At 42.1% G+C, this 19,758-nt stretch overlaps 1 protein-coding gene across 1 annotated transcript in view; it reads right to left on the bottom strand.

Annotated features, from left to right (window-relative positions):
• Positions 1 to 19,758, bottom strand: part of DOCK5 (dedicator of cytokinesis 5) — a 175,423-nt gene that overhangs the window by 41,070 nt on the left and 114,595 nt on the right. Inside the window, exons 26-34 of the mRNA XM_011968854.1 lie at positions 18,458 to 18,553; positions 13,763 to 13,861; positions 9,618 to 9,712; positions 7,745 to 7,823; positions 5,487 to 5,587; positions 4,203 to 4,261; positions 3,714 to 3,868; positions 2,795 to 2,880; positions 1 to 135 (exon numbers count right to left, since the gene is read on the bottom strand). Of these exons, the coding sequence (XP_011824244.1) occupies positions 1 to 135; positions 2,795 to 2,880; positions 3,714 to 3,868; positions 4,203 to 4,261; positions 5,487 to 5,587; positions 7,745 to 7,823; positions 9,618 to 9,712; positions 13,763 to 13,861; positions 18,458 to 18,553 (905 nt within the window). The remainder of the gene's footprint in view (positions 136 to 2,794; positions 2,881 to 3,713; positions 3,869 to 4,202; positions 4,262 to 5,486; positions 5,588 to 7,744; positions 7,824 to 9,617; positions 9,713 to 13,762; positions 13,862 to 18,457; positions 18,554 to 19,758) is intronic.

Raw genomic sequence — 19,758 nt, 5'->3', positions numbered from 1 at the left:
CGGTTCTCCTTGCTCTCATCGTGCATGATGATGGTTCTGTAGTCCAGCAGGTTCTCTAAGAGGCTGCTGACCAGGAGGGCAAAGACCTCCCCAGAGCTGGAGAGGTATTTGTGTTTCCGGCAATGTTCTAGGAGCCTGGTGGGGCGGAGGGAGAGACAAAAGCCCAGGTTCCATGCTGTCATTCCAGCAGCACTGACCGGCACTGACCAGGGGGGTCTCAGCAGTGGTTGGGGTAGGATTTGACGACACAGAATGTCAGTGTTAGATATTAAGTGACAGAGTTAAGCCGACACACACACCTCATGCAACACCTTCCTATCCTGTGACCTTCATTTATGCTGCGCTTCTCTGTGGACTCGAGTTCCAGTTTTCTTTAGGACTCAGCTCAAGTCCTACCATCACTTAGAATCCCAGCCCGCAATGTCCTTCTTGCAATGTCTGCTTTTGTTTGTGTTTTATTCAGTCAACAAATCCTTGCTCAAAAGGTTTGTGCTGTGTGAGGACTGTAATCTAGTTGCATGAGACCATTTTTCCTATGTCTCTATTCTCCCTAAGGCCTGGCACTCAGGGCATCCTCTGAACATTCTGGAATGCCTCGTATGGATGCCCAGCCTAGAGGAACCTGGAAACCTAGTACACCTCCTGCGATGCAGCTCTTTAGATAAAAGTGCTAGCTTCAGATAAAAATGCAGAGTTGTAAAGAAGCAAACTGAGACTAAACTTTCAGTCTAAATCCTGTCCCTTTGGACACACATAGAGCCAAGTTCTGGGGCTCATTAGATTAGATAATTAAAAGAAAATCTGGGAAAAGAGGCAGAGGGAAAGAGAAAGAAATGGGTCCAAAACATTAGTCCAGATTTAGGGTTATTCTTGGGCACTGGAGACCTAGGTATCCATATTTTTTCTGAGTTAGTGAACTGGGAAGAATGAAGAAAACAAAGTAAGATCCTTATGTAAAAAAAATCAGCTGTAGGATTAAAAAAAAGTAGCATATCACGTGTAAATATTTTGTGTATATGTGCATAACTTCATTTAATTCCACAAAAGATCAGAATTGCAAAAGATATAAACTGGGAGGTTTGAAGTTCAAATGGACAGACTTAATGGAAACAGGATAAAAACACCAACAAAAGGTCCTATCGCCATTAAAAACAAAATAAGAAAGGCTTCTAGTCCTTTAAAATACAGACTATTCATCAACTCAATTCCATTTCTAAGTATTCGGAGTGCTAGTTCCTTAGGGAATCTTCAAAAAAGAAAACAGTTGGGAGCGCTGTCCTCAAACACAGACTCTCATCCACAAAACTCCCACAAAACAGGTGAACAACAAAGTGACCCAGGCAAGCACTCAGTTGGAGACGCAGTTGGTCAATACTAGAAAAGTTCAGGGAACATGAGAAAGCAATGGTCTAGAGTAGCTACAACGTGAATGAAGGGCAGGCCTGTAAATAATAATAATAATAATAATAATAGGCCAGACGTGGTGACTCACGCCTGTAATCCCAGCCCATTAGGAAGCCAAGGCTGGAGGAATGCTTGAGGCCAAGAGTTCTAGACCAGCCTGGGCAACAAAGCAAGACCCCATCTCTACAAAAATAAAAATGAAAGCCAGCTGGGCATGGTGGTGCACACCTACAGTCCCAGCTACTAGGGAGGTTGAAGTGGGAGGATCACTTAAAGCAAAATTTTCAGACCAGCCTTGGCAACATGGCAAGAGCCCATTTCTACACAAATAAAAATAAGAAACAGCTGGGCATGGCGACATATGCCTGTAGTCCTAGTACTTGGGAGTCTGAGGTGGGAGGACTGCTTGAGCCCAGGAGTTCCAGGCTTTAGTGAGCTATCATTGTACCACTGTACTCCAGCCTGGGCAACAGAGAGAGACCCTATCTCTTAAAAACAAACAAACACCAAAAACAAATTGTAATAACAACCACTACAAACACTAGAGCAGCCAATATTTATTAGGCTTGAACTCTGCAACAGATGCTATGTTAGCATATCATCTCCTGTAATCCTCATAATGATATCAAAAAATAGATGCTATTCTTGGAGAGGGAAAAAAAATGTGGTGTTGGATAAGCAGAATTGCTGGACTAAAGCCAAACTCTTAATATGTGGTGAAAACAGGGTTTGACGCTCAATCTCTCACTGAGGCCAACACCTATGTGTTTTTTAAATAATCACTTTTCCATTCTCCATTACTCCACATGTGCCAAGGAGGATGACGAGGGCAAGAGGGTTATAGGTGAGTGTGGCGGTGGAGGAAGAAGGGACAGTGATGATAATGGGAGCCCAGACAGAGGTACAGATGTGTTGAATGGGGTGGATGACAGGACAGGAAAAAGACCAACCTGGCTGGAGATAGAACTGCTTTGGTTTTATGTCCTTTATGGGGCATAAGGTATTTTTTACATACACAGCAGACCTTGAAATATTTTTTCCTTTAAATTGTTGCTTTGCAGTTATAATTAGAAGTGCTAACACTTTTGTTGAAGTTCAAAAATTCAAACACTGGGCAAAATGCCACCGCTCTGTGCACCTCCTCCTTGCCTCCATCTGCTGTGTTCTCTAGGGCCAGGCTGGCCAGGAAAATACCGGCATTTGACTCCCACCAGATAAACAATGTCAGCTGTGGACGGTATATATCCCATAATCATACTGAAGACCACAGTGGGGGTGGCCCTGGTGACTCTGAGACTACTCAACTGCTCTATCGGTGCAACAGGACCCCTGTTTTTCTCTATTACTAAATGACACCACTGACTTAAGGTTTTGCTCCTGAAATACTCACAGTTTTTCCAGAAGAACCTTGTATTGTTCGTCTCCTCTGCCCCCTTCTACCTCCTGGTCCAGCTTTGTGATCAGCTCGTTCTCAAACTGAAAGTAGACGTAGAATTTCACAGGAAAATGTTGCCTCCTTAGAAGAAGACATGGCCAACCTTTCTAGACTTGGCCGACCCCATTCATTGAGTTGTGAACTGTTTTCAGCACAGACAGGGAGGAGCACAGAGGGTCACTCATAAACTGTGCACCAAGGCCCTACTAAAATGTTCTAACACAGTCTCATGTCACTTTGTCCTTTGCATTACATTTGATTAAAAAAATATTATCCCAAACATTGCTTTCTGTTACAACTATGCATATAAAAATAGAATAATAATTTTCATTTTTCTATTTTACTTTAGTTTCATGTCCAAGTCTCCGCAGTGAGATTGCTTTTGCAGAGGATCATAGCTGCAAAATCATCCTTTCCATATTAATACACTTTGTAGATAAGAAAACAGAGGCATAGAGAAGACACATCAGGAAAATGATGTTCTCAAAGCTATAGAGTAATGGATTAGAACTTAATCCATTACATTGCTTTCAGCTGTAGTATAATAGATAGGTTTTAAAATTCAATTCGCTACATTATTCTCTGGGCTATACTCAAACAACCAGAATTAAAATGCATGAAGTTAACTTTCTTTAATTATCTACAGACAGGGTGTTGCCTTAGGAAAGACATGTAGCAAAAATATCTCTTCCAGACTCTGGGTTGCAATGTCTGACTCTATCTCTAATTGTCTTACAAAATGAAATGTAAAGTTAACTTTCAGATCAACGTGGACTTGCATTATTTAGGTTACTGCTTCTCTACATAGAAAGAAATGACTTATGAGTTGACTATATGTCCATTTACTGATACTACACGGTCTACCACTTCTTACCATATGGAAATTGCCATTTCCACTGAAATTGAACTCACACTGCATCATATCAAAGAAAATGGGGATTGTGGCTTTCCGGAGCTCTACTTCGGGGGTCAGAGTGACCTCCAGAATGGGACCCACCATGGATGGGATGAATTTGATTTTATGGGGACCTGAAATGAAAGTGAATGAAGATATTAAAAAATTATTTCACTGAAAGTAAAGTGTTACAATCTTCCTCCACAAGGCCCATAAGAAAAGAAAAGGTTTATGTGGGTAAATCAACTCAATTCAGAAGTGAGTGACTCAATATTATATTCTGATAACATGTGGATGCCAGAGTAAAAGACAGTTCATTGTCAATGAAACCCACAAATCAACTTTCACTTCCAGACACACAGACAAATACATCTCAGGGTTATCTGGATTAAAATAAAAAAAGAATTCATCATGGGATGCTTGTCACTCAGAAGTTGTGATCAGGCCTGTTCAAGGCTAGACACTCACCCAGGTTATACCACATGTCCCGGATTCTAAAGCCGATTTCCTTTCTCATGTCCCCATATCTAGGAAGAAGATCATAAACCAGAAGGAGGATTTGCAGTGGAAATGAATTGCATAAACACAATAAGAAGGAAAGTCAAAACAGTCTGTACCCCTCCAGGTCACTCTTAAGGCCCAGCCTTAAGAGATGAGTTTCACACCTAAAAGAGCCACCAAAAGGAATGAGGCACACAGAGGCCAGGGGACCTTGACAGCATGAAAAGCCAAATGGAAACACTGAAAAATAACTAAGATGAGATTAACAAACTCACTTCAGGGAGAATAATGAGGCACAGACAAAGCCAAACAAAACACAGCAAACACTGATGAAAAGGAAGGTGAATGAAGTATGATTATACAGTACTCTGACTGATGTCTAACAGGCAGACTAAATACTTATATACTTTATAGACTGATATTTGGGTAATATACATCCATTCCAGTATTCACATTGGAAGGCTCTACACCATGTACTCTCACTGGGAGTGATATTGCCCACAAAGGGATAAAAATTGGTCCTTGGGAGCAAAAAATACTTTGCTGTTTTTCTATATACATAGGCAGTTTTTGAGGGAGGAACCAGAAGTAGAAGGACACTAAATAGTTTTCCTAGATATCACAGATATCCCAACAAGGGGAACAGAACTAAAATTTCGAAGTCTTCAAATAATACATTCCTCAAGTTATTTTTTAACAACACGGTCTTTGGATTTCTAGTCTCTCAATGAAATGCAATGCTTCCCTAAATCTCTTATCACTTCTGCACATAATTCCATTTTGAATTCCAGGCCAGGAATCTGGAGGGCATTTTAATGCAATGTTTGAGTCCTGGTTTTCTCTGCTGAAACGGCAGGGAAGGAGTGTGCTTTGTGAAGCACTATGAGTGACTCTTCATAGTGGTTCATGGTACTCATAGTACTTCACAAAGTACTATGCCTGCAATTTGGGGAAGCTGCCAGCAGAGGCGCAGCTGTTCTTGGGGATGGGCATGCTGACAGCCAAAGTCCATCTCTAGGTACAGATTTGATAAAAAGCATAGGATGACTGATGGGAAGATGGTTGGGCCTTAAGAAAAGAGTGCTGAACCTGGGGGAATGTGAGGCCTATTAAGTAATTAGTTGAAGACCTACCTCACTAACAACATGGGCAACCACTAAATAGTAATTTCTGTGATACCTAAAATACTGCTCTCAATATAAACAAACGGAAGAAGCCCCTTGCCGATCTTAACTTTAAAAGGACACTTACTTTTTAACAATTTTGTTGCGCTTGGCTTGTGAGAAGGTTTCAAGCTGAAGGAACTCATGGGTGAGAAATGCTACTGCCAAATGGAAGTAATTGTTCCAGAGCTGTTCAGAATTAATTGTGTGGGTAAAAGGAAATGAAAAATAACATTAATAAGGGTCAAAATAAAACAATGTCACATGGTAAAATCATTAATCAGGGATTAATGAAAGAACAAAATACACTCTACAAGATTTCTTTTTCTTGGGTGTTGATTATTCAATTCTAAGTTTTGAGACTTAATGTTAAGCTTTTTAAAAAAATTTAAACTATTATATTTTTCTTTACTCCTGGGATAAAGGAAAGCTGCTGCCAAGAAGTACATCTATTTATAGTACGCAGTTTGGCACTAGGTTTCAAAAGCCCTACAAGTTTGCAAAACTTTTGAACCAGTAAACACTTTCAGGACTTTATCCTGATGAAATAACCACGCTTTTTTTTTTTCAGCTGGAGTGCAGTGTGCAATCTCAGCTCACTGCAACCTCCACCTCCCAAGTTCAAGTGTTCTGCCTCAGCCTCCCAAGTATCTGGGATTACAGGTGTGCACCACCATGCCTGGCTAATTTTTGTATGGTTAGTAGAGATGAGGTTTTGCCATGTTGGCCAGACTGGTCTTGAACTCCTGACCTCAGGTGATCTGCCCGCCTTGGCCTCCCAAAGTGCTGGGACTATAGGCATGAGCCACTGTGCCTGACCAACCATGAATATTTTTAAAAATTTAAAGCAAGGAAGTCCATCACAGTGTTATTTAATATAATAGAAAATGGAAACAATCTAAATGTTCATAAGAAGAATTTGGTTAAATATATCATGGACCAGGCATAGAAAAGATGGTATTCAGTCATTAAAAATAAGAAAATATTCAACATTATTGAAAAAAATCATAGATCATTGAAAAAGGAAAATAGATTAACAGGGTACCAAAGAACGGCACAGCTTAATTCCATTTTGGCAAATATACATACACATACATACAATATATATTCATCTATATGCATATGCATCTCTGTGTGTGTATGTGTGTATACTTTCCTCTACTTACGAGTTTCAACTTTTAAAGTTCTGAGGCAGGAAAACGGGGCCTGGAGGCAGGGCACTGAAGGCCAATTCACACTGATTTCCTAGAACTGAATCAAAAGGAAAACTCCACCTCTCCACACCCAAGTAACAAAAGGATCAGAGGCTACCCCTTTGCACTGTGTGGCAGAAGAAAAACTCAAAGTACCTCTGATTGGTCCCCTCCTGCAACTGGTGGGAGGGTCAAACTGGTCACAGGCTACTCCTTCATTTGCATAGGGTGTAACCAAGTAACCAATGGGAAACTTCTAGAGGGTATTTAAACGCCAGAAAATTCTCTAACCAGTGCTCTTGAGCCGCTTGCTTGAGCCCGCTCCCACTCTGTGGAGTGTACTTTCATTTCAATGAATCTGGCTTTTATTGCTTCATTCTTTCATTGCTTTGTTTGTGCATTTTGTTCAAAACACCAAGAACCTGGACAATTTGTAGTCAAGGACCTCCACTGATAACAGTTCCACAGATACACACACAGACAAAGAATACAGAAAGCACATCACCCAAAAACGCAGAGTACCCTGGAAGGTGAGCTCCACGAGAGCAAGGAACTTATCTGCCTTCACCAGGGAAATATCCCTGTGCCCCGTACATATAAGAACTCTAACATTTCCTAAATGGATGAATGGACACATGAATGAATGAATGAATGAATGAATGAATGAATGAATGAATGAAGATAGAGTTAGTGATCATCCGTTTTGCAATTCCTTTGGACTTTCAACAAACTGTGCATAAGAACCGTTCTTTAGAACCAAACTCATTTGTAGATAGGAGAGTTACCTGTGTGCTTATTTGTAGCCATGTGTGTCTACGTGCATTTGTGTAAATATACAAAGGGTCAACTCCAAATGTTTACAGTGACAAGGAGGACTATTTGTATTTTTGATCTTCTACTTTACTCTTTAAGACTTTTTTTTTTTTTATTTTTTTTATAACAGATGTTACCTTTGTAGAAAAAAGAAACAACCCCTATTTTATTGTGTTTGGAGGACAGTGTGACAGGCATATGTGCTTTAGGAAATGAAAAAACACAGGAAAACCTTTTTCATGTGAAAATGGTGAAATCTGAGGAGACACTTTCCAAATTCATATAGTTCTCTTGCCATGGCCAAGAATTCCAGAAGCATGTAGGTGAGTCACATGCCTACCTGAAGTTCAAAGCTTGCCTGATCCATGAAGAATCTTGTGAGAACTTCAGCAAACTGATTTATAGCACGGAGAAAAACCCTGGGGAAGGAAAATACCAGGTAAAGAAGGCAACTGTATGTCCTTTGAAACTTTTCCCCAACTATGTTAAAAGCTAAACCAAACCAAACCTGAACTTGGCATCTTAAGACCTCACAATCTAACAGTGTCCTTGTAGACCAACAGCACAATGCCATCCACAGACGGGGCACAGGAGCTCAGTTTACAGAACTAACAAGAAGAGCCACTCAGGGCCACATTCCAATTTAGGTAACTGAAGGTAGATCTGAGACTGCAAACCAGAACTCTTAAGCCTCAGAGCAGGGTAATATAGACTCTATTATGATGCTTCTGTTTAAGCTTAGCGTTTCTGGAGAAATTTTTTTAAATCTAATCTGTACATAGCAGGGAAGGCTTCTGCTAATCAGATATTAGAGTAGAATTACTCAGAATTGGATATCCTGTAGAGTTAACAATAATGCTTACAAAAATGGGTTGCTTTATTTATCTCATTAAATTCTAACACTTTTAACATAATATATATTCAGTTCATTTCACTTTTGTTCAACAAGTATCTGTTGTGGGCCAGCAATTGCAAGGCACAGGCTCAGGTCTGTGTTGAAAGATACAGTGTCTGAACTTAAGAAATTTACAGCTTGGTAGGGGAAATTAACAACATGTACATCTATTATCTAATATAGAATCTGAAAACAATTCTATGAGGTTTGAATGGGGTATGGAAAATCAAGGAAGAAGAGAGGACATCCAGCTCAGAAAGGCTTTGTCTGGAGGTGACTCTTGAGAAGAACCTTATGGAACGGCTGGAACGCTGACAGCTGGAGGTTATGGGGAAGGCACTGCTGGTGGAAGACTGGTGTCAGGCAGAGCAGACCATGTATGCAGGGACTGGGCAGAGGCCAGTTTGGTTGGAGTACAGGTAGCATACACAGGGAAGTAGCAGAAGGGACTAGTTAGTTTGGCACTGCGTATCAAAAGTCCTATAATTTCGCCAAACTTTTGAACTAGTAAATTATTTTAAGAGTGTATCCTGATAAGGCCGGGCGCGGTGGCTCAAGCCTGTAATCCCAGCACTTTGGGAGGCCGAGACGGGCGGATCACGAGGTCAGGAGATCGAGACCATACTGGCTAATATGGTGAAACCCCGTCTCTACTAAAAAATACAGAAAACTAGCCGGGCGAGGTGGCGGGCACCTGTAGTCCCAGCTACTCGGGAGGCTGAGGCAGGAGAATGGCGTAAACCCGGGAGGCGGAGCTTGCAGTGAGCTGAGATCCGGCCACTGCACTCCAGCCTGGGCGACAGAGCGAGACTCCGTCTCAAAAAAAAAAAAAAAAGAGTGTATCCTGATAAAATAACCATGGATATCTGTAAATATGTAAAGCAAGGAAGGCCATCACAGTGCTATTTCACATAATAGAAAATGGAAAGAATCTAAATGTTCATAAGAAGAATCTGGTTAAATACATCACGGACAGATCATAGAACAGACAGTATCAGGTGAACCCTGAATGTCAGGATGACACAGGCCATGTGGAGCCACGGAAAGGTGCAGTGGAGAGTTGAGGATGACAATTACCGTGAGAGCACTGAAGAGACGATGCTAGAGAAGGGAGTAGAGAGCCCGAGGTGGAGCAAAGGCAATAACCCTGGGAAAATCAAGATCATCAGCACATAAATTAGGACCTCTGGAGCAGGAAGATTCCCACTTTACAAATGACGGATTTGAGGCAAAGGGATTTAAAGACACTTCCCAAAGTTCACACAGCAGCCTCAGGTATTCAGACAAATGCCTCAGGGCCAGCCATCGGCTGTCTCACCTGTTCTGAGTCATATTCATCACCATCCAATCTTTGGCATAGACATTTTTTCCAATCAGGTCCTTGAACATGATAAAAGTTTCCATGAGGAAGTCCTGCGGAGAACAGAGGAGCGGTTGGGGGAAAACTGGGTTACATTCATAGTCTTTATTCTGGCGTGTACACAAGCAGAGCCACAACCTCAGAACAGGATGTTCCTAGTGCCACAGTAACAGCCCATCTTTCAATGGTTTTAGGAATAACAAAGCATTCTTGCAGCTAGCTATGATGCGATTTGATTTTTATATTGTAGGACCCTATAAGGAAGATGAGGACAAAAAGAATCATCCACATTTTACAAATGGTACAACTGAGACTGAGAAAAACTAAAGGACTCGCTTAACTGCATTGAAAGTAGGAAGGAGGGTCGGGTGTGGTGGCTTACACCTGTAACCTCAGCATTTGGGGAGGCGGCTGAGGTGGGCAGATCATGAGGTCAGGAGTTTGAGACCAGCCTGGCCAACTTGGCGAAATCCCATCTCTACTAAAAACACAAAAATTTGCCGGGCTTGGTGGCGTATGCCTGTAGTGCCAGCTACTTGGGAGGCTGAGGCAGGAGTACTGCTTGAACCAGGGAGGCAGAGGTTGCAGTGAGCTGAGATTTTGCCATTGCACTCCAGCCTGCATAGGAGAGTGAGACTCCGTCTCAAAAAAAAAAAAAAAAAAAAAGAAAAAGAAAGAAAAAAAGAAAATGGGAAGGAGAAGAGTTGGGTGAGAACTTGGGGCTTTGGACCCCAAGTTTGTAATCCTTATCTCTTTTGTCCTCCGCTACCACAGGTTGTCAGAATGTGTCTCATGCACTTAAACATAATTCACCAACAATTGTGGGGAAATGGATACTTTTAATAGAGTTCAGTTCAATTCTCCTTTATTATGGTCAGAACAGGACACAGTGATACACACGCAGAATCACGATTCTTCCTGTGCCAGGGACGTTATCATGTGCAGCCTGGAAGAAGGGTCCTAAACGGTCCTTGAAAAGGGACCATAGCAGTGGCTGGTGATGACTAATAACTAATCACTTAAGCATACAGAGCTCTTCTGCTCCAAAGGGGGCTGTGAGCAAAAACTAATTCAAAAATAGAACAATCAGAGTTGAAATCAAAGCTAAAATGTTTTGAAGGCATTTTTATTAGTTAGCTAAATTTAGACCTTTTCCACTGTGATTCCTGAAAGTCCTGTCCAGTTTCTCTGGCACTAACCTACACAGTCCCGCCTGGACACTTGTCTGTTGTGCAGTAGTAAGAACACAGTATGTGAGAGGCAGGAGGAGGTCCAGGTCCTATTGCTAACCATATTTTTCTGAGACACTGGTCAAGCTGGGTAACTTCCTATACTTTGGATGCTGAACGGCATGGGGCATGACTCTCTCTGGCCAGCAAGTGTGTGTGTGCAACTGTGGATTTTCCCCTGGTTTTATGGCGAGTTAGACGTACCCACCCTCAATTCTGAAATCCTAGATGTAGTTAATGAATTCAAATTCGTTTCATCATATATTTATTTACTTATTTATTTATTTTGAGATGGAGTCTTGCTTTGTCGCCTGGGCTGGAGTGCAGTGGCACAATCTCAACTCACTGCAACCTCCACCTCATGGTTTCAAGCGATTCTGCTGCCTCAGTCACCCCAATAGCTGAGATTACAGGTGTCTGCCACCACCCTTGGCTAATTTATTTTATTTTATTTTTAGTAGAGATGGGGTTTTACCACGTGGGCCAGGCTGGTCTCGAACTCCTGACTTCCAGCCAGTGATCCACCTGCCTCGGCCTCCCAAAGTGCTGAGACTACAGGCATGAGTCACCACATCTGGCCTCATAATATATTTTAAGCACTTCCACCAATTTATTAGCTATTCTGTTAACTTTTCTTTTAAATCCATAAGAATTCATGGTTTGTGAAGCAAGGATTCAATTTAGATACTTGTTATTTGCTTCAGATACAGACTTTCCATTTAACTCCTGGAAATCTAAATTAATGAGATAGCATGATAAAGGAAACTCACAAGGAATCCCAAAGCCTGGTTTTATCCACCACTTCCCAAGGGCCTTCATGCGGTTCACTCAGAAGGCGGCGTGAGGGACTGAAAGGCCACTGGGAAGCAAAGGCCTAGCTGTGCACCATAACTTGGCCCCTGGGGACTACATTCAGGCAAGTTCCCTCATTTCTCCAGGCCTTAGTTCCCTTGTGGGGATAATGATCCTCTTTTAATTACATAATATAGCTGGAGGGGTTCACCATCATGCTGGTAAACAGGAGGTATGCCCCTTTTTTTCTTACTTAACAAAGGAGCCAAATTGTCAGGGTTTGAATTTAAAACTTCCCCATTCCGCCTGCTTTCTAAAGGAAATTTGCAACAAAAATCCCTAAAATTTTTATTGTTAATTTTACTTTATATAGCAATAATAATACGATGATTGTCACAAACAGCTAGTCCTCATAGGCATTAGCTACATGCCAACCTGCACGAAGCTGGGTATTTCCCACACATGGAGCCAAGCAACACTTAATTAACCCTCAAGGTGGGTACTATCTTGCAGATGAGGAAACTGAAGCTCAGTGAGGTTCAACAGCTTGCCCCAAATTGCATACAAGGAAGTGGAATGGTCAGAATTCAAACTCAGAGCTGGGTGTTCTAAAGCCGGTGCTAAAGCAGGTGCTATGCCACCTGCCTGTAGAGGACACATGTCTACCTTTGGCCTTCCCCCTCCCCTACTCTCCTCTCATCCTGGTCCTCTTGAGCCTGGTCTCCACAGGCACATCTACGTATTGCTATGGTTCCTATGCCATGCTGCCTGCCACGATGTGGCCCAAGCAGAGGCTCATGGAGACCTTCAGCTCAAGCCATGTGGTCTAACACGGATTTGAGAGTCCACCATTGGGCCAACGAGTAATAACAAACAGCACTTTCCCTCCAATTCCTTGTATGTTTGTCCATCATGTGGGCATGGCAGAAAGGTGGGTAGTGGGCATGGCAGAAGGGTGGGTAATGGGCAAGGAAGGAGCTGTGAATCCATGGGGGCAATGGCCTCCTACTCAGCATGACAGACGCAGAAAGTGGAAAATCTAGAACAAAGAGACTGGAACATGCACAGATGATGGGAAAGTATCCAAAGACTAGTGTCAACATGACACCAGTGTGCTAATCCAGCGGCACATCCTGTCCACTGCTCTGCAAAGTCTAACAACGCCTTCATGGACATCTGAAGGGCCACTAACAATCCCCTGAAGGGAAGGTACAGTGAAGCCACAGCCAGAGGCCTAACTTAGCCTCTTAGGTGAGTGCTTCATAGCAACTATGAGAACAATTTTCCTGCTTAAAACAATAGAGAACAAAATATTTTCATCTGAAGATAACTTATAAATGCTGTAAAGCAGGAGTCCCCAACCTTTTTGGCACCAGGTTTCAGGAAAGACAATTTTCCCATGAATGGGGGCAGGAATGGTTTTGGGATGAAACTGTTCTACCTCAGATCATCAGGCACTGGTGAGATTCACATAAGGAGCGGGCAACCCAGATTCCTCGCATGTGCAGTTCACAATAGGATTCAGCTCCTATGAGAATCTAATGCCTCTGCTGATCTGACAGGAGGTGGAGCTCAGGCGTTAATGCTCGCTGGCCCGCTGCTCACTTCCTGCTGTGCAGCCAGGTTCCTAAAAGGCCATGGACAGGTTGTAAAGGGCAGGGATTACCTCTTTTTGTTGCCCTCTCCAAAATGATGGTATCAACCACGTCTTAGGAGACTTTGCACACCCCTGCCTTCTAAAATCCTTGCCATGACATGAATAGTTACTGTACCACGTATGAAATCCTGTTTTCAGAGTAAAAAACATCTCCCAAATATTGCTAAATAAGGACTCTCTCTAAATCCAAGAAAGATTAAGGTGTGCGATAACCTCTTGGTATATGTGTTGTACTCTTTTTCAAATCCTATCAAAGAGAGAAAGTAGGAATTAGCTCTCTCCTTTCTGTAACCACTGTGGACAGCCACACAGCACTGGAGGTGGGTGGGAAGAGAAGCCTGGACTCCTGATGCGCAGCTTCAGCCATTTTTTTAAACCAAATATAAGAAGTCTTCAGGTTACCAGGACCAGTAAAGGCAACTTACAATGATGTCTTGTCTGGTTTTGAAAGTGCTGATGTAGTGGCTATAGTGGCTGTCGTCCATTTGCTGCAGGATGGCAATCATGCAAGCCACAAAACTCCCCTGGAAGGAAAAGGAAAGCACAAATCCAAGACTCCTTAGACCACCAACTGACAAAAACACGATGTGAGCCCCACGAACTTGGCTTTTTCCACCCAACGAGCCATGCAGGTACCCCACCACACTGGAAACACGCTGCACTCTACAGGTCCAAAGGCCACGTGCTTTACAGTTTCTGCTTCAAACTACCTCCTTCCAGGTATAAGTGAAGGACTCGCATTAACAGCTATGAAGTGTGGAATCCTATAGACGGGACACCTCAATGAGATTACCAGTGAAGATGTCATAACTTGTGGGGCTTTGGGTTTCTTGTTGAGACAGAGCTGCAGCATAGAATTCCATGGAGAAATGTCCAAAATACTTAGATTAGTTAAACAAATCTTAACGGGGAGGAAGGCTAGCAGGAAAAGAGGTGGCAACACTGAGCATGGAGGAGAGGAGGGCAAGGGATGATGATGAAAACTCCCTGCTAGAATACCTGTGATATGGTTTGGCTGTGTCCCCACCCAAATCTCATCTTGAATTGTAGTTCCCATTATCCCCATGTGTTGTGGGAGGTAATTTAATGGTGGGAACAGTTACACTCATGCTAGTCTCGTGATAGTGAGTTCTCACGAGATCTGATGGTTTTACAAGAGGGTTTTCCCCCTTTTGCTTGGCATTTCTGGCTGCTGCCTTGTGAAGAAGGATATGTTTGCTTCCTCTTCCGCCATGATTGTAAGTTTCCTGAGGTCTCCCCAGCCATGCTGAACTGTTAGTCAATTAAACCTCTTCCCTTGATAAACTACTCAGATTTATCAACTACCCAGTCTCAGGTATGTTTCTATTAGCAGCATGAGAACGGACTAATACCACCTGATACCACTTCTCCAACTCCAGAGCCCATCAGCCAGTTGTTCCAATATACTACCCACATGAATTGTGACCCTGACTTGAAGATAAAAAATTAGTAACTAGATGATTAATTAACATTGCTTCCATTTGTGAGTTCGGGAATTACATATTCAAGGTGCTACCCCTAGACCAAAACAATGTGAATTATAGACTTAGTTTTATAGACAGGGAGTAAAGATCCAGGGGTGCTAACCTCCTGTATTCATGCAGTTATGAAAATAACACAAAGGAATTTAGCACAGGAGAGATGAACATACAGCTGTTTCTAAAACAGAGAGAAAGTTTCCCCAAGCAGAACAACGAAAGACTGTCTGTGTCTATCTCTTACTGAATGCATTCCCTAGACTGTTTCTTTTGTTTTAAAAAGTTTATATTTTAGGCCTGGTGGCATGGTTCACACTTGTAATCCCAGCACTTTGGGAGGCCAAGGCAGGCAGATCACTTGAGGTCAGGAGTTTGAGATCAGACTGGCCAACATGGTGAAACCCCATCTCTACTAAAAATACAAAAATCAGCCTGGCATGGCGGCAGGCACCTATAATCCCAGCTACTTGGGAGGCAGAGGCAGGAAAATTGCTTGAGCTTGGGAGGCAGAGATGCAGTGAGCCGAGATTGCACCACTGTACTCCAGCCTGGGTGATGGCCAGAGCCTGTCTCAAAAAAACAAAACAAAACAAAAAAAAGGTTTATTTTTTCAATTACAAAGCAGTGTAAATTTATTGTACTATGGCCTTTGATATATATATTGCCAAATTATCATATAGCTTGTTTTCCCAGTGGTGTCTAACACAATTTGTTTCTCCAAGACCTTGCCTATTCTGGGTATTAGAGGTTTACTTAATCTCACTTCGCATTTTCATTTCCTTTTCTCTAAATTAAACAGTCTGTCCATGAACTTTTTGGCCATTTAGCTTTCTCATGTTGCTGTTTGTACCCATTCTTTACTCATTTTTCTATTAAAACAATATCTTTGCTTAGTGGCTTACAATAGCTTTTGTATATTAAGTTTATTAGCCACCTGTCACCTATGTTACAAAAATTTTTAAAGTTTGGGGCTTAACTTTTAATTTGCATATACACACACACACACACATATCTTCATATATAGGGATTTAGAATTTCACCTAGTAAAATCGATTTTTTCTTGTATTTTAACTATAAAAATCCATGAATCCTGTTCCTCCTCAAATCAGTTATCTATTATTTTATTCTAGCGCGTTATAATGTAATTTTTTTAAATTGAATACTTCATTCTATCTGACATTTATTTTGTGGGTATAGTATGAAGTTGAACAAATTTTTTCCAAATTAACTAATTTTCTTTTTCTTTGTTTGAGACGGGGTCTCATTCTGTCACCCAGGCTACAGTGCAGTGGCGATCATGGCTGACTGTAGCCTCAACTTCCCTGGGGCTCAAGCAATCCTCACATCTCAGCCTCCTGAGTAGTTGGGATTACAGGCGCATGTCACCACGCCTGGCTAATTTTTGTGTATTTTTTTTTTTTGAGACAGGTTCTTGCAATGTTTCTCAGGCTGGTCTCCAACTCCTGGACTCAAGTGATCTGCTAGCTTCAGCCTCCTGAAGTGCTGGGATCACAGGCATGAGCCACCGCACCCAGCCCCAAATTGTTAACTAATGTTCTAAACAATGTTTACTAAAAATCTTCATTTTCTCTTTTGAAAGGTAACGAAATATTCATACGATCCAAAATCTCCTTTTCACTTATATGGTTCTGTTCTGCTGATATGTATCCTCTAAGTCTGACAGGCAAGCTCTCCATTATTACGTTTATTTTTATTTTTATTTTTTTACGAGACAGAGTCTTGCTCTGTCACCAGGCTGGAGCGCAGTGGCGCGATCTCAGCTCACTACAATCTCCGCCTCCCAGGTTCAAGTGATTCCCCCTGCCTCAGCCTCCCAAGTAGTTGGGACTACAGACATGCATCACCACAACTGGCTAATTTTATTTTTTTTTTTGTATTTTAGTAGAGACGGGGTTTCACCACATTGGCCAGGGTGGTCTTGATCTCCTGACCTTGTGATCTGCCCACCTCAGTCTCCCAAAGTGCTGGGATTACAGGCATGAGCCACCATGCCAGGCCTCGTTATTATTTCTATTTGGCTATTTATTTGTAACTAGTACTTATTCTTACTCTGATATTTTTCTGACTGAATTAAATAGACTTTCTCATTTATAATCTCTAAACAGCTTCTGTCGTTAAAGAACAGGCATTAAATATCATTTATTTTAAAACAGGTTAGAGGCTGGGTGCAGTGGCTCATACCTGTAATCCCAGCACTTTAGGATGCTAAGGTGGGTGGATCATTTGAGGTCAGGAGTTCAAGACTAGCCCAGCCAACATGGCAAAACCTCATATCTACTAAAAATACAAAAATTAGCTGGGTGTCAGGGCACACACTTGTAATCCCAGCTACTTGGGAGGCTGAGGTAGGACAATCACTTGAATCTGGGAGGTGGAGGTCGCAGTGAACGACCTCTACAAAAAAATTAAGTTAGCCAGGCATGGCGGCATGTGCCTGTAGTCCCAGCTGCTTAGGAGGATGAGGCAAGAGGCTTGCTTAGACTCAGGAGACTGAGGCTGCAGTGAGCTGTGAAGGTGCCACTATACTTCACCCTGGTGACAGAGTGAGAATCTGTCTCTATATAGAAAAACAAAAGGTATTTAATTTCAACAAAAGGTATTCAATTCCTAATCATCTTATTTAAAGCTGTGACTCCCCCACCCTCACTTCCCTTAACCTGCTATTTTTTTTTTTCCTCTATAGCACCTGTTGTCTCCTAACACTATGTAGTTTATTTTGCTATAACTGTTGTCATTATTGTTGGTGTCAGCTCCTCAAAGGCAGTGATTTTTCTGTTGTGTTCATGGGTACATCTTCAGTGTCCAGAGCAGTGCCTGTTTTACGGCAGTTTTTACACACCTATTTGTGAAATAAATGAATTTTTTCAACCTGACAGGAATTTGGAATCATTCTTGTCCTATGTCCTCTAATTAAAATCTAACCGTAGCTTTTAATACAGCAAGTAAAAGATGTTTCACTTTAATGAAGACACCACTGAGTCTTTCCACAGCTACCCCTGGTCTCTATCATAGTTGTTACCTGGCGTCTATTTAGATAGAGTACACAGAAAACAAGAGGCCAGAGAGCAACACTGGCCTTTCCACAAGCATGCTAACCACAGGTTCTTTAAAATGTTTGGTTTTGTTCCTTGAATCAAGGGGGCTGGGTGGTTCATACTGGATCATTTTCTTTCTTTCTTTCTTTCTTTTCAAGGCAGGCTATTGTTCTGTTGTCCAGGCTGGAGTGCAGTGACACAATCACAGCTTACTGCAGCCTCGACATCCCACGTTCAAGTGATCCTCCCACCTTAGCCTCCTGAGGTCAGGGTGCCAGTATGGTACCTGATCCACAGGCACAGGCACACGCCACCACCACGCCCAGCTAATTTTTTAAATTTTTTGTAGAGATGGGGTCTCACTATATTGCCTAGGCTGGATTATTTTCTCTCAATAGAAAATCCATGTCAGAATCAAGATCTGCTCAAGCTTATAACCAATAACCCATGATGTAAGAGGCCCATGTGAAGAACAGCCTCAAGCCACTGGCCCCGAAGACTTCCCGATAGGCCGTGGGGATAGAGAAGCAGCAGCAGCCGTGGGATCCACCAAACAGATACTCACGATGTGGGGAGACTGCCGGCTCATCCCAATCACTGTCCGGTTGATCCTTCTCAGCAGCCGTTCCATTATAAGCTGAATGTGCATTGCAGTAGCGCCCTGTGGGAACACAGGATTTGATTCCATTCCTTCTGACTCAGTTTCACTTTTCTTAAGGGAACTTCAGATAGATGAGTTTTGTCCTTAAATCTCTTTCTGGCTCTTCCCTACAAAGCAATCTCTTGTCCAAAAGTGGAAAATGGTCTCAGAATAGTACAAAACTTTATGAAGAAAATAATTGAAAATGATCAGTCGTAACATTTAAAAGATGAATGTGGGTGTGCAGGGACGAGTGCCTTCCTACTAACTCAGATCGCTCAGGTTCACTGACAGATCACTGTGGCCACTGACTCAACAAATAGTTTTGGGGGACCCCCATTAGCATGATGTATTCTGTTCTGAGGTTGAGCAGATTAGAATTGCCCAGGTCAATTAGGCACATGTGTGGGACATTAAAGGCAAAAATACAAAGCACTTATCACCTTCTGTGTTGTAGGAAAAAAAAATAAGAAATTCAAGTCAAGGGAATTGTGATGGAGTAAATGTTTGTGTCTCCTCCAAACTCATATGTGAAGCCCTAACCCCCATCGTGATGGTATCAGGAGATGGGGCTCTTGAGTTGTAATGAAGGTTAGATGAGGTCATGAGGGTGGGGCCCTGGACTGATGGGATGAACATGCTTTTAGTAAATGAGATATCACAGATATCGATCTCTCTCTCCACCATGCAAGCACACAGCAAGAAGGCAGCTGTCTGCAAGCCGGGAAGAAAGACCTCACCAAAACTGAACCATGCTGGCACCCTGATCTCAGACACTCAGTATCTAGGACTGTGAGAAAATAAAAGTCTGTTGTTTAAGCCACGCAGTCTGTGGTATTTTGTTATGGAAGGCTGACTGAGCAGACTAATGCAAGGATGATTTTGTATTCTGACTCTGTCATGTGTGACTTTGAGCAATTATTCAACTTCGCTGAGCTTGCAGTTTTCATAGCTGCAAAAGGGAGATAGTAACAGTTTTCTTATAGGAATTAGTAGGGCTGATGTAGTCATCAAGTGTACTGAATAAATGTGTATTCCTTCTTTTACCTTCTTTCCCTTTTTTGTAGCTAGATATTACACTCATTTGGCTCCGACTTACCCATAAGCAACTTGACTTTTCACAGCCTCTATCTGTCCTTGTTTGATGATAGATATTTTGAAACTCCTGCTTAATGCTTCAAATAACTAAATCATTGCTCGCTCTCTCTCTCTCTCTCTCTCTCTCT

The sequence above is a fragment of the Mandrillus leucophaeus genome, unplaced genomic scaffold (assembly GCF_000951045.1).
Source record: "Mandrillus leucophaeus isolate KB7577 unplaced genomic scaffold, Mleu.le_1.0 Scaffold86, whole genome shotgun sequence".
NCBI lineage: Eukaryota > Metazoa > Chordata > Mammalia > Primates > Cercopithecidae > Mandrillus > Mandrillus leucophaeus.
Note: the sequence above shows the minus strand (reverse complement) of the source record. Positions and strands in the feature narration are given on the sequence as shown.